Below are 17,410 nucleotides of genomic sequence, written 5' to 3'. Positions count from 1 at the left end.
GTAGAACACATGTTTTTCTACATGTTTTTTCTACACATGTTCCTGGCAAGATGGTGGTCAAAAGAGGGACTTGAGTTTAGAGATATCTTTGGTAAATTCAAGAAATTATTTTGGTCCAGGACAGACCTTTTCACTTTGGAAAGTAAGGAAAATGAGTTCACTTGTTCCATTTGTTAATTTCAGGGTACAACTTTTTTCCATTTTAACAAAAGCACTAAAAAAGTCAGCTTTAATTTTTGCTCCAGTTATATAATTTCTAGTTATGCTATCCAAGCACGCTCACAAAACTAATTTAAGCTGGGCATTGCCAGACTTAGAGGATGTCAATCATTTTTCAGTGAACCAAACCACTCTCATTTCACTTGAGAGTGGACTGCTTGAACACTGGTGTCTATTTCACTCCTCAATTGATCTAACTTCTAGATACAGCCACCATCCAAATATGTGCACAGGTCCTCCATGGCTACCACCTGAAAAGTTTATAAACATCAATCCTGCTGAAAGAGAAATATTTTTCTGTAGTTACCTAGATATTCTCTAAATAAAGGAGGGTAAATATTTTATGTCTTTTCTACCTGTATAATCAGCAAGTTAAAAGCCCAGCTTTATTTCAGTTATTAAAGATTTAGCCCCCCCATCATTTTATTCTACCACTCTGCATGGTGTGTTTAAGAATTCATCTAAGAGTTGACACTTGATTCCTTGACATTGAAACTCCAGGTCTGGTGTTCACGAGGATACATGTGCCGTCAATAACCAGATTGTAAGCTTACCTGCAGACTGTTGAAAATGACAAAGAGGACCAACATCCAGAAGTGTCTGTAAGCCATGTGCAGGCCTCCCCAAAGCCATGTCACAGAAATCAGGCCAAAGAGATATAAAACCAGTGGAATTTCTAGAAATTAAAAAAATATATATATTTTTTGAGCTTTGGTGTACTGCATAGTCACACATACACACAAACACACAGATTCATATTGGCTCTCTTCTTGTGATACTTCTTCTTGTGTATGCCGAAGTACCCATTTTGAAAGAACAACCTTGGAAATCCCATTCTTTTGCCAGAGAGGAGAAGGCACGTTGCTGAGTCTACGTTCTTTCTGTTTTGCTGGTAAGCAAGGGGGGTGGGGGGGTGGGGAAGAATGAGAACTGTGCCTCTCCTAGACTACCACCTGCTGGACTGTTCAGGAAGCGCCATGAACAATTACAGAGATGCAATCACATTTCAACCCCAGGTAAATCCCCCTGAAGCGCTCTCCACCAGGAAAAGGCAGGCAGTGGTGTGCTCCCGAAATTAGAGTAGTTTAACTCCACTTTTTAAAAATTTATTTAAAAATGTTATTTATTTACTTGACAGAGAGACAAAGATAGAGAGCGAGCACAAGCAGGCAGAGCGGCAGGCCCAGGGAGAGGGAGAAGCAGGCTCTTTGCTGGCAGAGAGTATGAGGCAGGACTCAAAGCCAGGACCTGGGGATCAGGACCTGAACCGAAGGCAGACACTTAACTGACTGAGCCACCCAGGTGCTCCTAACCCGACATTTTAAAACAGAAATGATACAAATACTAGTTTGTGTATCATGGCAAAGGATATACTCATCTCTCTCTCTCTCTCTCTCTCTCTCTCTCTCATTTTAACAGAAAAGACACCAAACTTTATAGCTAACATTAGAGCAAAGATGAAGTGATGGGTTTGCTATTACCAACACTGAGTTTAGTCTACCCATTGTTTCTCATGCCATTTATTTCAGTAGTTTTCAGGACAGATTTCTTCAGGGCCAAGGACTTCATTACCCTTGTCTTTTGTCATTGACATGTGCGTTATAGAATAATAACCTTAAAAAGGGTATTTTAACATTGAAATCACAAGCAATATAAGATTTGGAAAGTGAATCAGATCATAGTAGCTACAAATAAGCACATTTCAAGCTGTTGAAAGACAAAAGGATGGACCACACTGACAACTCTTAGGACAGACCTCAAGGTCCATATACACCCACCATTACCACTTACTGCCTGGAATCTACATGTCCTCTGGAAATCAGAAGAATCAAATAACCCAACCTTAGCAATTTAAAGCTTTTATTTTGAAACATTCTCGACCTTTTAGAAGAGCCGCCAGTACAGTTTGACCACACAGGTTTGTTTTCTTACTGAACCACTTTAAAGTTGCCAACTAAATCCTGCATCACTCTCCGAATACTCCATGTTTTAATATATTTTTTAAAGTAACATTTTAAAGTTTGTTATTATGATTAGTAGTAATAATCTCTACACCAAATATGTAGCTTGAACTCAGAATCCCCAGATCAAGAGTCGGACACTTAACTGACTGAGCCACCTGGGTGCCCTTCCTCTCTGAAAACATTAATGTATATTTTCTACAAAGACATTCTCCTACATAAACACAATGGGACCACCAAACCAGGAAATTAATGCTGATCTATTACTGCCATCCTCAGATCCCACTCAAGATTTGTCCATTGTTTCCATCACCTCCTTTGTAGCAGAAAGGTCTGGTTGACATGCTTCTACCTCACCTTTAATCCCAAACACTACCTGGGTGTACTTGAATTTGAAGATTGATACTTTTGAAGACTACCGGTCAGTTTTTCCTGTAGAGAGTCCTTAAATTTGAGTTCATCTGATGTTTTCCTGTGATTCAGATTATAAAGTTTGGCAGAAATCACAGAAGGAAGGCTGGGCTCTTTTTATAGCATTCCGTTGGGTAGCACAAAAATTCAATTCATCCCATGACTTGGGCGACTCATTCAGGTCACTTGATTAAGGTAGTGGCTGCATACGTCTCCACTGTGAAGTTAGTCTGTTTTCCTTTGTGATTATTAAGTATTCATATGGGATTGCTTTGAAACTGGATAAATACCTCTTTCTTTATTGAATGTTTAATTTACTCATTTATTTATTTTTAAAACATGGACTCATATGTACTTAATGGGTTACTATCCATTATTTTCATGTTGATGTCCCAAATTATCCTAAATTTGACTAATGGAAGCCCCGGCAAGATGGTTTCTGAGCCTTTTGTTATGTCCTCATCATTCTGGAAGTACTTCCTTGATTTCAAGTCCAACAAGATGTTTCTTTCTTTCGTTCTTTCTTTTTTTTTTTTTAAGACTTTATTTTATTTATTTATTTATTTGGCAGATCACAAGTAGGCAGAGAAGCAGGCAGAGAGAGGAGGAACCAGTCTCCCCGCTGAGCAGAGAGCCCGATGTGGGGCTCGATCCCAGGACCCTGGGATCGTGACTTGAGCCGAAGGCAGAGGCTTTAACCCACTGAGCCACCCAGGTGCCCCAATGGTCCAACAAGATGTTTCAAACTCCTCTTGTACCTTCCCTGATCCAGTTCTGGCTTCTTTTTGGGGAGAATGGCATTTAGAAACCAAGACTGGGTGCTAGGTATGCTCATAATTATTGGAGTGTTTCTGCCCCTAAACCTTCCCAGCAGACAGAGCTAGAGAATATATGGAGGTTCATGTATGAACGCACACACACATCTAGATCTTTACATCTAGATCACTGGATCTATCTCTATAAAATGAACATCAGCACCAGTTCACACCAATACATCTAATTTCAATCCAAAACCACAGGGTTAATCCTAATTTTCTTCCTTTTAATTTTCATAAATCTCTTATCTGTTGTATCTATTTCTTGGACACCTGGGTGGCTCAGTGGGTTAAGCCTCTGCCTTTGGCTCAGGTCATGATCTCAGGGTCCTGGGATTGAGCCCCACATTGGGCTCTCTGCTCAGCGGGGAGACTGGTTCCTCCTCTCTTTCTGCCTGCCTCTCTGCCTAATTGTGGCCTCTCTCCCTCTGTCAAATAAATAAATAAATAAAATCTTAAAAAAAAAAAAAAAAGAAATCTATTTCTCATTATTCTTAATATATTTACCTATTTGATCAACTGCCCTATTTGATTGTGACCAGTCTCCTGGTCACAATCACAATCCCCTCCCTTGCACATGTGGGTTTTGACATCTCATGTGGGGCTGTACCCCCCTCCCCCAATAGATGTCCCCCTTGCAATGAACGAGATTCCTGCATTCCATTCTTTAAGACCTGTCTGCAGATGGTAACTGTGAGGATGGTTTTAGGATGGGATTCTTTGGGGAGGGAAGGGAAAGGAAAAGCACTAGAAGAGAAAGGAGGAAAAGGGAATGGGGTAGGGGAGGTGGAACAGGGAAACTGAGCATTCTTTCTTTTTTGAGGAGAAAAAAGGGTTTAAGAGGACACTATGCTGCTATCTTCCCAAAATAGGTCCTTCGTAAAGAATATAGAATTGTCTGAGTTATTATTATAACTTCACAGAGAAAATAAGAATAAGACACAGTCTGGGACACCTGGGAGGCTCAGGCAGTTAAATGCCTTTGTCTCAGGTCATGATCCTGGGGTCCTGGGATGGAGCCCCACGTTGGGCTCCCTGCCCTCTTCCTCTGCCTACTGCTCCCCTGCTTGTGCTCGCCCTCCCTCTCTCTGTCAAATAAATAAATAAAATCTTTTATTTTTTTAAAAGACATAGTTTATACATATAAATAATTCCTTTGTCATTAATGCCTTGCAGCAGAACAGGAAAGAATATATTAAGATTTATTTAAATTTTATAAAAATTTATTTTTGTTTAATGAAATCATACAATTTGATGAAAGGCCAGAGGCTCATTTTTACTTATGACAAGATACCCTAATATTTAGGAAACTTCCTATGCTATGCTCATTAAATTTTTTAAAGATTAGATATCAAGTCTGGCAGTTGCATTCTTTGTTCCCACTGTGTAAGTACAGAATTCTATTTATGGCTCTGTGCAGAGTACAAAAGGACATGTGTATTTTGCATGAACAACTAGGAACCCGATTTTCAAAACTTGGCCTGCATGTTCCTCTAAAGTGCCTAGAGCCAAACAAGTGCCGTGTGCTGACAAAGCTCAGCGGGAGAGCCAAGAGAGCATACTGGGACTGACTAGAAACACCCATGGCCTAGGTTTCTCTGGAACTCCACAGAAAAGCGTGGTAGCTTGGCACCCCAGACCAGAAACTCTGCAAGGAAGAAAGCCAGTCATAAATAACTCAGTATACTGAACAACAGATCCTAGGCTGGTTTCCCAGCAGTACAACAATGATGAGTACACGATTTCAGATAGAAGAAACATATCCAGAGACAAATGCAGATTTTGTGGGCCTGAAGTTTATAAAACTTGCAGGGCCTACTTTAAAAAATAAGAATTGCCAAAGCAAAATTAGGTATTGAATCTTAGAGGGGATTTATGCAAGAGAGAGGCCCTAAAACTTAAACTTCATCAACTTTATGCCTAATCCACCACTGAGCAGGTACCTTTATCCTCGTTGGGGCGTAGAGTAACTACCACAGGAGAAGGGCTGTTTCGGAGTGGGTGGTGGTGATGAAGGGGGAGGGGCGTGTTGTTGTTTAACAGCTACTGTGATTTCCATTCGGTACAATGAAAATTAATGCCACACTTAATGAAAATCATATCAGTTTCCTAGAGGTCAAGTCCCATGTTGGGCATGGAGCCTACTTAAAAATAAATAAATAAGAGGTGCCTGGGGGGCTCAGTAGTTAAGCCTCTGCCTACAGCTCAGGACATGATCCCAGTGGGATGGAGCCCCACATCGGGCTCTCTGCTCAGCAGGGAGCCTGCTTCCCCCCCCCCCCCCCGCCTGCCTCTCTGCCTACTTGTGATCTCTGTCTGTCAGATAAATAAATAAAATCTTTTAATAAATAAATAAATAAAATGTATCCAAAGGTTTCATATTTCACAATAAAATCTTTTAAAATTTTGTCATTCACTTTTCATATTTCATGATATCCTTTTTAATGAAGCTCCTCTTTTCTTTCTCATGACTTTATCTTTTATGGCCAAATTGCCTTATGGCCTATTAATTATGCAGTGAAAATGTTTGCAGTGAAAATGCTTGCTCCTGTATATACACGATGGAATATTACTCAGCTTCAAAAAAGGAATGACATTCTGACATGTGCTGCAACATGGATGAATGTTGAAAACATTATCTTTTTTTTTTCTTAAATATTTTATTTATTTATTTGACAGACAGAAATCACAAGTAGGCAGAGAGGCAGGCAGAGAGAGAGGAGGAAGCAGGTTCCCCGTGGAAAGGAGAGCCTGATGTGGGGCTCGATCCCAGGACCCCGGTATCATGACCTGAGCTGAAGGCAGAGGCTTAACCCACTGAGCCCACCCAGGCACCCCTGAAAATATTATCTTAAAATGAGCTAGACACAAAAGGACAAATACTGTATGGTTGCACTTTTATGAGGTGCCTCAAGTAGGCAAATTCATCTAGGCAGAAAGTAGAAGACAGGTCACCAGGGCTAGGAGAAATGGGGAATAGGAAGTTTGTTTATTGGGCATAGAGTTTATGTTTGAGTTGATGAAAAACTTCTCACAATGAACAGATGGACTGATGATTGCACAACATTGTGGATGTACTTTTTGCCACTGGATTATAAATTTGAAAATGGTTAAAATGGTAAATTTTGTGTTATATATATTTTACTACAGTTTTTTTTTTTTTTTTAAAGGCCATGTTTAAAAAGGCAGGCTTGTGTTAAGATGAAGTTCTATGACAGAGAGGAAAAAAAAATCAAATTCTCAAAGTACTTAATTTAAACACTTAAATTAGCGAAGAGTCGTTAATGTGGTAGACAAAGTAGTGTGAAAAGTCTTTTAGTAAAAGAAATTACTTGGGGAAAGGAAAAAAAATCAGCAAGTGGATGTGTCATTTAGTACCGCTATCATTAAGAAAGTCTACTTCCGGGATTTTGTAGATTCCATTGAGAATACATAAAATCTTTTTATTTTTTAGTGGAAAATATGATTTCAATGAATTTAATTGCCATTTTAAAAGAAAGTATGGTGCTGTATTATTTCTTCTCTTTGTAATTGCAGCCCTGACTTTATTGCTATGCACCAGTGACAACAATAATGGCTTTATTATGGAAATCACACCTCATTTACATGAGGCTGAAATTTATTCTGTGTTTACAATCTTCTAAAGTACTTGTTTTAATTTTACCTCACTGACCTTCTGATTCTAACAATTTGGATGTGCTACTAAAACAAACTCATCAATGTAAAACAAGGAACACAGCTGTGAAATAATGCGTAGATTTAAGATATTTATGGGGCTATTTCCAACAACAGGCATGTATTATTTTTAAACGAGAAAAAAAGGTAATTGAAAAAAAGGTATCAGAAGGCCTTACTTCTAAATTATGGGCCGTTATTCTGAAATTAACAGATACCTGGAGGCAAACAAGTTTCATGAATCTGACCCATTTCTTGGTGAGAATATATAAATTGTGTGCTTAAGCTTCCTCAACAAGGGTTAACATTAACCCCACAATGCAAGTCACACACTAGTGTTCTCAGCAAATAAACCTAAAGTGACAGAGGAACACAACAGGACATAGATTCCACAGAACTGCCAAATCAGCATGAGGATACTACAGGTGGAAGAGATAACAAATCTACGAACATTTATAAATATATCTGGAGAGAGGAGACATAGGACTCAGAATAGGTTCCCTGTTCTCCAGATGGGTTTTAAGAGCTCTCAAACGTTTGTTCCAACAGGCTAGATTTTGTACATCTCTGCTCTCTGCTATGTACCAGGTTCTTCACTTTATTTTGCCATCCTTACTAAATTTATAGTCTCCATAGTCACTTTCTTTCAAAGAGCACTTTAGGGACAACAATGTCCAAATGTGCACCTCCACCTCTCCTGAGCTCTAGAGCTCCAGGCCTGGAGATCCCCAAAGCATCTCAGGCTCAGTCCATCCAAGGCTGAATTTAGTATCCTTCCTCTTAAACTCTCTTCCTTCTGAGTCCTATTAGCCTACTAGTACCCCCATTTCCAGAGACTGGCCCCGTGCCTCTTTGCCCCTCATATGCCACACCACATGGGGGAATGTAGGGGGACAGCATACACAGAAAGCAATCGGCACAGAGCCCGGCACAAAGCACATGTTTGATAAGCCCTACTACTATCATCTTCATTCCCATGACTGTCACGCCTTCAGTCAAGTTCAGGAAATAGTGCATGGCTCTACACAGTGCCTTCCTGTATATTTAAAGAACCCCAAAATCACGTAATAAAAAAAAGCTGAACATTTTTTGAACCCGAATTTCTCAAACCCATTGAGCTCTAGGACCCTTCTGTTTACCTGACGGAGCCTGAAGATTACTCTTGGAGGACAGTTGCTTTCAGACGGCAGACTGTAAATTCCACCACATCCAAACCATCACTGAAAGCTTCCTGACCAGCGTATTTAAACTGGACCTCTCAGTGTCTTCTATCCGCCCCCCTCCTCCCCCGGCGCCCTTCCTCCCTCCTCTCCTCCCTTTGCTAGTCTAACCCATCCCACCCCACTTAAAAATGCTGGCAATGAGTCTCCCCAATGCATTGTGACTCACAACTGTAAATTTCTACTCTGGAAGGTAATTTAAGTAGCCCATAGGACATCTGAGACATAAAGTGGGTACAGTAAACATCACCGATAGTGGAGGACCACCCCCACCCCTTTCTGGCATGGATTATAGCCTGACCCTTACTGAGATATGAAAGAAGCAAGGCTAATTGGGAAGGATGTGCTCAGGTGAAAACCTGGATCTTCAGGCAAGAGAAGAGAGCTGATCAATACTGGCCTAGAGTTTATTTTCCATGGGTAAAGAGGAGGGATGTGAACAAATTTTCAGAGGAGTCTCAAGGTCTGCTGAGAACCTAAATGGTGGAACTCCGTCAACAGCTGACTTAGGGCTTTCCTGGATGCTAAAGGACAGTCCAGTGTCAGGCCTACTTCGAGTGTGATTTATTGGGAATGAAAAAAATAAAAACAGTAAAAGCCTAGAATTATGGTCTCGCTTTGCAAAAGCTATATATAATTTTCAATTTGCAGACTATAATTTTGAATCTAAGGAGAATAATCAAGTTAGATGAGACATACCCACATGGACCTTGCACAAACTGTTATTAGAGTAATTCCATTTGAACCATGTGCTTCAAAGTTGCTAGATAATATCCTACTGAGGGGAGTCAAATAGGTCTGTGATACTCAAGGAAAAGGTTAAATGGTTTGTTTTCTTCTTGTGAGGAAAATGTCTCAGAACTATGGGAAGAATTATCGTTTGGGTTCACAGCCAACATAGTAATTTTTAACATACTTCATTATTATTTTACAAAATGACATTACGACAAAAGTTTTTAGGAGACCTTAAACAAGCATGAGGCCAGCCAGCTAACAACCAAGGATTGGCTTAACCTAGTTTTCTGACTACATTACCAGTTACTCAGCCGTTAAAGAGTTCAAAACACTCATCTCCAGGCATGCTCAGGCACTGAACAGCAATTTCCAACACACTTAGCTTTTATAATACTATGAAAATATACAATACGTCTTTCAACCTGCCTACATCTATATTTTGAATCTTACTATATGGCCTCATAATTTTTGGAAATTAGGTTACTATGTATTTGGCCATGAATAGCTAGTTATGTTTTATAGATGGTTTGATAGGACATCACATGGCAGTCATTAAGATTTAACAGGCTCAAATTCAACGCTGAAGTCTTGAGTCAATTCTGACACAATGTCTCATAAAAATAAATACTAAAGATGTGTTCAAGAAAATATTTTTACAGTGTGTTAAATATGTCAGTTCTAGAGCTGTTTTCTGGTAGACCCTCAACCTGGATAAATGCCAGTTGACCTCACACTTATTTCTTTTAATTCGGTTCTCTGGTTATTATATTGCAAAACTGGAACAGAAATTTAAATTTTTATTTTCTTTTTATTTCTCTTGCCATGTCATTACTCTAAAAAGTGTACTTGAGTTAATCTTTTCAATCTTCTTTGTCAATATGATTAATTGCATTTTTTTCTCCCTATAGCTGTAAGATTATCAGGGCATTGTCTGGTCTTTTAAATAATGTAATATATTTCATAAAAGCTTTGGGGATATTATTCTGTTGTTAAATAGCTATGACTGTAATCCAAGAAAACTAACACCAAACCCATAGACAGAGCTGTTTTCGGGAATATACAATAATAACAGACCATAAACTGGTATGATATGTGTGTAATACACAGGTTTGTCAGTGTTCATTTAAGCAATGGTATAGTACCCACAGGTGTGGCTAGGAGTTTTATCCATGTGGAAGTAAACTAGTATCTTACTACTCATTCTTACCAAACAACCTTAAGACCAAGCCCTTACATAGAAAAAAAGGGGAACTACCATGTTAAGAAAGAAAGGCAGTTTCCAGAAAAAATACCATGTGTATCATTTTTGCAGAAGGAGGTTGTCCAAAAAAACAGTAATACCTATACTTACAATATTTATATATTAGTGATCAAAGTAATTTGATCAAAGTGATTTTTACCCAATGATATACCATTAAAGTGTTTGTACATTTATTTGTCTGTCAATGTCATATGTAGACCTTAAAATTTGTGAGATCTTAATTCTAGCTTTTTTTCTCTTTTTATCCTCTTTCACCTGGAATTCAAATTGCTAATGGTTACAGTGGTTCACAGGCGTCAGATATTAGTGGCAACTGTAAGTTAGACACTATCACTCTAATTAAAACTATGTTTCCACTTCTTTTCCTAAGAGTGAGATCATTGGATAAAGAAGATGTGAGGTGTGTATATATACACACACACATACATACACACAATGGAATACTACATAGCCATAAAAAGGATGAGATCTTGCCATTTGCAACAACACAGATGGACCTAGAGGGTAGTATGCTAAGTGAAATAAGTCAGGCTGGGAAAGACATAGGATTTAATTTATATTTAGGAGTCTAAAAAACAAATCAATGAATAAGCATACAAATAAAAGCAGAATCAAACCTATAAATACTGAGAACTAATGGTTGCCAGAAGGGAGGGGTGTGGGAGGGTGTGCAGAATGGGTGGAGGGAAGTAGGAAGTACAGACTTCCACTTTATGGGATGAATAAATCATGGGAATAAAAGGCACAGCATAATGTAGACAGATGCTGAATCACTATATTGTGAACCTGAAACTAACATAACATTGTGTGGAACATACTCAAATAGAAAATTAAAAAAAAATTAAATGTATCTTCCTCAGGGGGGGAAAAAGAAAGAATGAAATAAAATTGGAATTTTATTTAATTTTAGATACCACCCCTTGGCCTTAGTAGATCAGACTAACGAGCAGCCATATAATTTTTTTAGGTCACTGGGCTTCCCAAGCCCTCAAAAGGAGACATTTTTACTATTTGATTTCATCTTTTTTTTTTACATTTTTTATTCCATATTTATAGACTAGACAGATCTTGCTACATTTTTTATTTGTTTCTATTCATTTTTTTAAAAACCAGGTAGGAAAAAAAAAAAAAAAAACCAGGTAGAGTTTATCCTGTTAACAGTGTTTGTGAAACACATTTGTAAAAAAAAAAAATTATTTTTTTCCTTGTTGGTAAAGTAGCTTTACTATAACCAGAGATTGAGTGTTTATTTGCAAAAACACCACACTTCTTAGAGATTGTATAATTAAATGAGTATAAGGATCAAAAATTGTTCATTTCTATTACTTGTCAATTTATAACCACACCAACTGACATTATCTTTATAGAACTGTACAACAGGGCTTTAAACTGCTTTTCAACTCCTTCAGTCTTTCCTACAATCCAATTTTGACTTCTTTCTGGAGGTTGATGCATCCTAATTATAAATCACATCATTTGCTTTCCTGAATGTTACTGATAATAAATTTTATAATTTGCTTCTGTCAAATTCAATTAAAAGAAAAAGATCTGTTTTGAATATGGGCCCTTGGCAAATTACATTTTTTAAAAAAGCATGCACTGAGGTTGACTGAGTGTGATTTATTCATATAAAAAAGGCAGAACTGCAGCTCTGAGCCTGGACTCAGGAGTCAGATTACTTGAAGGCCATTTACTAGCTGTGTGACCTTGGTTAGTTACTTCACTGTTTTGAGACACATGTTCCTCCTCTGTAAAATGATCTCCTAAATAACTTTCTCTGTATCCAGTGAGGATTTAATGGTTGAAATGCAGAACACTTAGATATTGGCCATTGCTTGTTATTCAAGAATTTTGTTTTAGCAAACATCAAAAATGTATGAGATATTCTGAAAAACAGCATGGAATTTCCTCAAAAAGTTGAAAACAGAGCAACCCTATGACCCAGCAATTGTACTACTGGGTATTTACCCTTAAGATATAAATGTAGTGATCTGAAGGGGCATGTGCACCCAAATGTTTATAGCAGCAATGTCCAGAATAGACAAACTATGGAAAAAACCTAGATGTCCATCAACAGATGAATGGATCAAGAAGATGTGGTATATATACACAATGGAATACTATGCAGCCATCAAAAGAAATGAAATCTTGTCATTTGTGACGACGCGGATGGAACTAGAGGACATTATGCTTAGTGAAATAAGTCAATCAGAGAAAGACAATTATCATATGATCTCCCTGATATGAGGAATTTAAGAGGCAATGTGGGGGGTTTGAGGGGTAGGCAAGGAAAAAATGAAACAAGGTGGGATCAGGAGGGAGACAAATCTTAAGAGACTCTTAATGTCTCAAAACAAACTGAGGGTGGTGGAGGGAGGGTAGGGAGAGGGTGGTGGGGTTATGGACACTGGAGAGGGTATGTGCTATGGTGAAGAGCTGTGAAGAGTACAAGCCTGATGATTCATAGACCTGTACCCCGAGGCTAATAATACCTTACATGTTAATAAAAAATAAAAAAAAGTATGAGATAAAATGTGACAGGTAAGAGGATGAATTAGATATAGATACTCTCTCAAATACTATACACACACACACACACAGTATAATAAAAGGTAGAAGATACATGTTAGAAGAGAGAGACAAAGTTAAATAAAAACACAGGGAAAGCTTCAGTTACCCACCTTTGATAGTTATCACCAAGGTCTTTGAAAGGGATAAGAAATTTTAGCTGGGACTTGAAGCTGAGCTCTCTTTGAACATGTAAATATTGAGATTAAGGTATTGGATATAGTTAAAAAGAGGCAAAAAAGGCAAATGCATGAATTAGGGTAAATTAGTCCTTTTGATTGGAATTAAAGGTCAGTGAATGTGCTTAATGAAAAAAAATGTTTGTAACACTGGGTCATGAGGCATCGTGTGGTCTAGGTTCAGCAAAAACAGAGTTATTTTATAGGAAATGAAAGCCACTTAAAATTTCTGTGAAAGGGGTGTGGCCTTATCTACAGCAAACTTCATCTCCTAGGAAAGAAAGAGATTGGCAGAGAGAATGCTGTTCGCAAGGGCACTGGTTAGGCAACGACCGCTGCGGTCAGAAAGGGAGATAGTGAGGGCCTGAGGTAAGGGGAGGGCAGATGAGAGCCCCCACAAGGGAAAGAATGGAACAGACACAGAATATTTCAGACTTAGGATCTACAGTTACACCCCTCAGTTAGAAAACAATGAGAAACTTTAAAAAAATTATACAAGTATTAGAATGTGATCACTGAAGACTCTAATTCAGTAAGTCTGCAGGGAGACTCATTAAACCATAAGTTTTTTTTAAAAAGGCTTATTTATTTGAAGGAGAGAGAGAGTGTGAGGTGGGGAGAGGGAGGGAGAGAGGGGCAGAGGGAGGGAATTTCCAGCAGCTGGGAATTTCCAGAGGGAGGGAATTTCTCATGACCCTGAGATTATGACTTGAGCTGGGATCAGGGGTTGGACACTTAACTGACTGAGCCACCCAGGCACCCCTTATTAAGCCATAATTTTTGAAAGTCTCTCTCTCTCCTTTTTCTAAATCAGCCTATACCCAAATTGGGGCTTGAACTCACAATCCCAAGTTCAAGAGTCACATGCTCTACTGACTGACTCAGCCAGCACTACTCTGAAAGTCTGATATTGATGATCAGTCAGATTGGACAGCTACTGACCCAAAAGTCTATGACTGGAGTTAAAGAAATTACACCGGCTTCAGGTTAGGAAAATCAGAAAAGGATTAAAAGAAAGAAAAAAAAGGAAGAAGGAGAAAGAATAAGAGAGAGAGAGAGAGAGATCAGAGGCGTTGGGCAGACAGAGGAGCAAAGCTGAAGAAAATGTTTCTATTTCTTGAGGACAAGGTATTATTCTCAAGGAGAGGACAGGCAGGGAAGAAACTGGGAAGAAAAGTTGGGCTCAAGATGACAGATTTGAAAATTACCACTATGATAATGAAAAAGGCAAAGGCAATCCCTGGAAAACATATACAACCCAGAGTTCTGAGACACAAGATTTACCAGGGGGAGAAAAAGAGAGAGTATCATAAAAACCAAAGGAGATGGCACTCTTCGGGGAAGGGTAGTTATCAGTACTCATCTATGCATAAGTGTAAGGATAAGGACATTAGAGAGGAGAGGTCAGCAGCTTTGTTGTCCAAGGTTATAGGTGATGAATTAAAGACAATAAGCAAGATACTGTCGAGGCTTAGCAGTGAACTGAGGGTGAAGAGTACAGGTAGTATTGTTCAAGAAGTTGGTCAGTGGGGCACCTGGATGGCTCAGTCAGGTAAGCATTGGACTCTTGATTTGGCTCAAGTCATGATCTCAGGGTCATGGGATTGAGTCCTGCGTCTGCTCCACACTGGGCATCCAGGAGCCTGCTCGAGATTCTCTGCCCCTCCCTAACTCTTAAAAAGAAGAAGAAGAAGAAGCAGCAGCAGCAGCAGCAGCAGCAGCAGCAGCAGCAGCAGCAGCTGTTTGGTACAGGAGAGAGGCAGGGAAGTAACTTGATAAGGCATTATAAGTTAAGTTCTTTTAAGACAGTGGAAGTGATGCTTGTTCTTAGATGAAGAGGAAAGACACAGAGGAGAGAGAGAGAGAGAGAGAGAGAGAGGGATTTAAGATGTAAGGCAACTGTGGAAAATTTAATGAAGCAAGTGCCAAGAAAAGGGAAAACAGAAGAAGGGCACAATTGGGAGGGTTGGCTTTGGTGAAAATGAGTTATTTACTGCCTTACCTAAAATGGCAGGAAAGTGGCAAAGAAGGGAGACAACAAAGATAAATGATCAGATAAAAATAAGGGCAGGTGACTGAGACAACATCATGTTGTCTATGCTTTGGAGAGAGAGTGAGACTAGACAGTAACAGGTGCAAAACTTAAGGGTTCTGTTCCAAAGATTACTTAAGGGAAATGAGTCAATCAGAGAAGGATAATTATCATATGATCTCTCTGATATGAGGAATTTGAGAGGCAGGGTGGGGGGGTGTTGTAGGGGGTTGGGGGAGAAATGAAACAAGATGGGACTGGGGAGGGAGACAAACCATAAGAGACTCTTAATCTTGGGAAACAAATGGAGGGTTGCTGGGGGGTGGGAAGGGGGGAGGGCTAGGGTGGCTGGGTTAGGGACATTGGGGAGGGTATGTGCTCTGGTGAGTGCTGTGAGTTGTTTAAGACTGATGATTCACAGACCTGTACCCCTGAAGCAAAGAATACATTATATTTTTTTTTAAAAAAAGCAAGGGGGATGCCTGGGTGGTTCAGGTGGTTAAGTGACTGCCTTCAGCTCAGGTCATGATTCCAGGGGCCTGGGATTAAGCCCCTTAATAAAGAACAAGGAGTAAGGAACAGAGACAGACAGACAGAGGCGGGGCTCCCTGCTCGGCGGGGAGCCTGCTTCTCCCTCTCCCTCTGCCACTCCCCCTGCTTGTGCTCTCCTGCTCTCTCTCTGTGTCAAATAAATACAATCTTAAGAAAAGGAAAAAAAAAGAATCAATGAAAGATAATCCAAAGGATTTTTGAGAAGCAGAGGTGGCTCAGTTAAGGTTACTTAGAATAAACTACTATCCATTACAGTGTAGACTAATTGGTTAATAAAAGGAAGAGAACCGCGCAGCACAGACTAGACTGGTGATTGACGAAGTCACTTAAGGAGGGAGCCAAGTTGGTGAAGAAATCAAAAGAACTTTGTGAAAATATTCTTAGACTGTCCCGTCACAGGGTCAAAGGAAAGGAGGTCAGAGTGAGAATAAAGAATAAGGAGTAAGGAACAGAGACAGACAGACAGAGGTTGTGTTCAGAGAGAGTTGTGGAGAGGGAAACTGATCTAGGAAGGGAGGCTAGCCTGAGAAATGGGAACCACAGGAACATGAATAAGGAAAGGGTTGTGAAAGCAAGAAGCATAGATTTAAAAATAGGCAAAATCATTACCCACGGACATTGTAACCTTACGGAAGGGAGCACAAATATTTTTGACATCCTATTAATTGGAAGGAGTGGCCTCTTGGAACTGGTTGTAAGGAAAGTGATCTTTTATGAGGCAGGCCATTTCACTTATGATAAGGTAACTGAAAGAGTACTTTTGTGAAAGGATCAGACCAAGTTTGTTACTGCCTTTTGGCCCAAAGAAACTCAAACTTCACTTTTGATATGGTGATGGCATACTTTTCTTCTGGAAGGAAACAACTTATAAAGATGTCATATTCAACTTCCTGACTTTTATACTATGTAAACTATTAAGTGGCATTATGATCACAGTGCCAATTATACATTTTTAAAGAAACTATGATGCAATTGCTAATTCCCCAGGTTACGCATCACCACTTCCTGTTTCCTTAATTCTAGCAATCTTACTTTCTTTTGTTTCTGGATCTTCTCTTTAATATAGTAGCAAGTGATTAATGTGTGATCAAGCAATTACTTTGTAACTATATATATTTTAAAGAATTGTATAGGCATTGAATCATAAATTGGAGCTCCCTCTAAATAATGAGAATGGCAATAAATGGTAAATGAAAAAGCTGCAGATCGAGATTGGAATTTATACTGAAGAATCTGGGATTTGGCTGACTAGAAAAAGTCGTGGTCTGTTACAGGATCACCACAATGACACTGAATAAGGTGGCTCATAGAGCATAATGTTTTCAATGCTGTAAATAATACAAGATAAAACAGCATTGAAAAACTGATTTTTCTGCTCTCTGGTAGAGTTTTATATACATTCTTTAGCAACAGTCTGAATACAAATTTGAGAGAGACACATTAAAAAAAATCAGAAATTTTATTTTCATCAGTCAACAGCTGAATGGAAGATTTCAGTCATCCATTTAAAAAAGAAATGAATGTGCTTTTAGATCAAAGCAAAACATGAATAACTGTTTTATGTAGCTTTCAAAGTGGAAGGAAGAAATGCCTCATTGGTAATTTCTCCAGGATAAATAAAGAAGGATCAGTGGGCGGGAAAGGGAAGTCCTTTAAACGAATGGAGAATGCCAGGAAAATTAAAATTTCAACTTTTTATTACTTTACAGAAAAACTGCCAAGGAAATTCAGCGTATGCACATAAGTTACAAGCAACTGGGAAAGTTTCATTGATTCTCTGGG

At 39.0% G+C, this 17,410-nt stretch overlaps 1 protein-coding gene across 1 annotated transcript in view; it reads right to left on the bottom strand.

Annotated features, from left to right (window-relative positions):
* Window positions 1-17,410, bottom strand: part of ADGRV1 (adhesion G protein-coupled receptor V1) — a 527,902-nt gene that overhangs the window by 62,261 nt on the left and 448,231 nt on the right. Inside the window, exon 88 of the mRNA XM_059416383.1 lies at window positions 774-895. Within this exon, the coding sequence (XP_059272366.1) occupies window positions 774-895 (122 nt within the window). The remainder of the gene's footprint in view (window positions 1-773; window positions 896-17,410) is intronic.

The sequence above is a fragment of the Mustela nigripes genome, chromosome 12 (assembly GCF_022355385.1).
Source record: "Mustela nigripes isolate SB6536 chromosome 12, MUSNIG.SB6536, whole genome shotgun sequence".
NCBI lineage: Eukaryota > Metazoa > Chordata > Mammalia > Carnivora > Mustelidae > Mustela > Mustela nigripes.
Note: the sequence above shows the minus strand (reverse complement) of the source record. Positions and strands in the feature narration are given on the sequence as shown.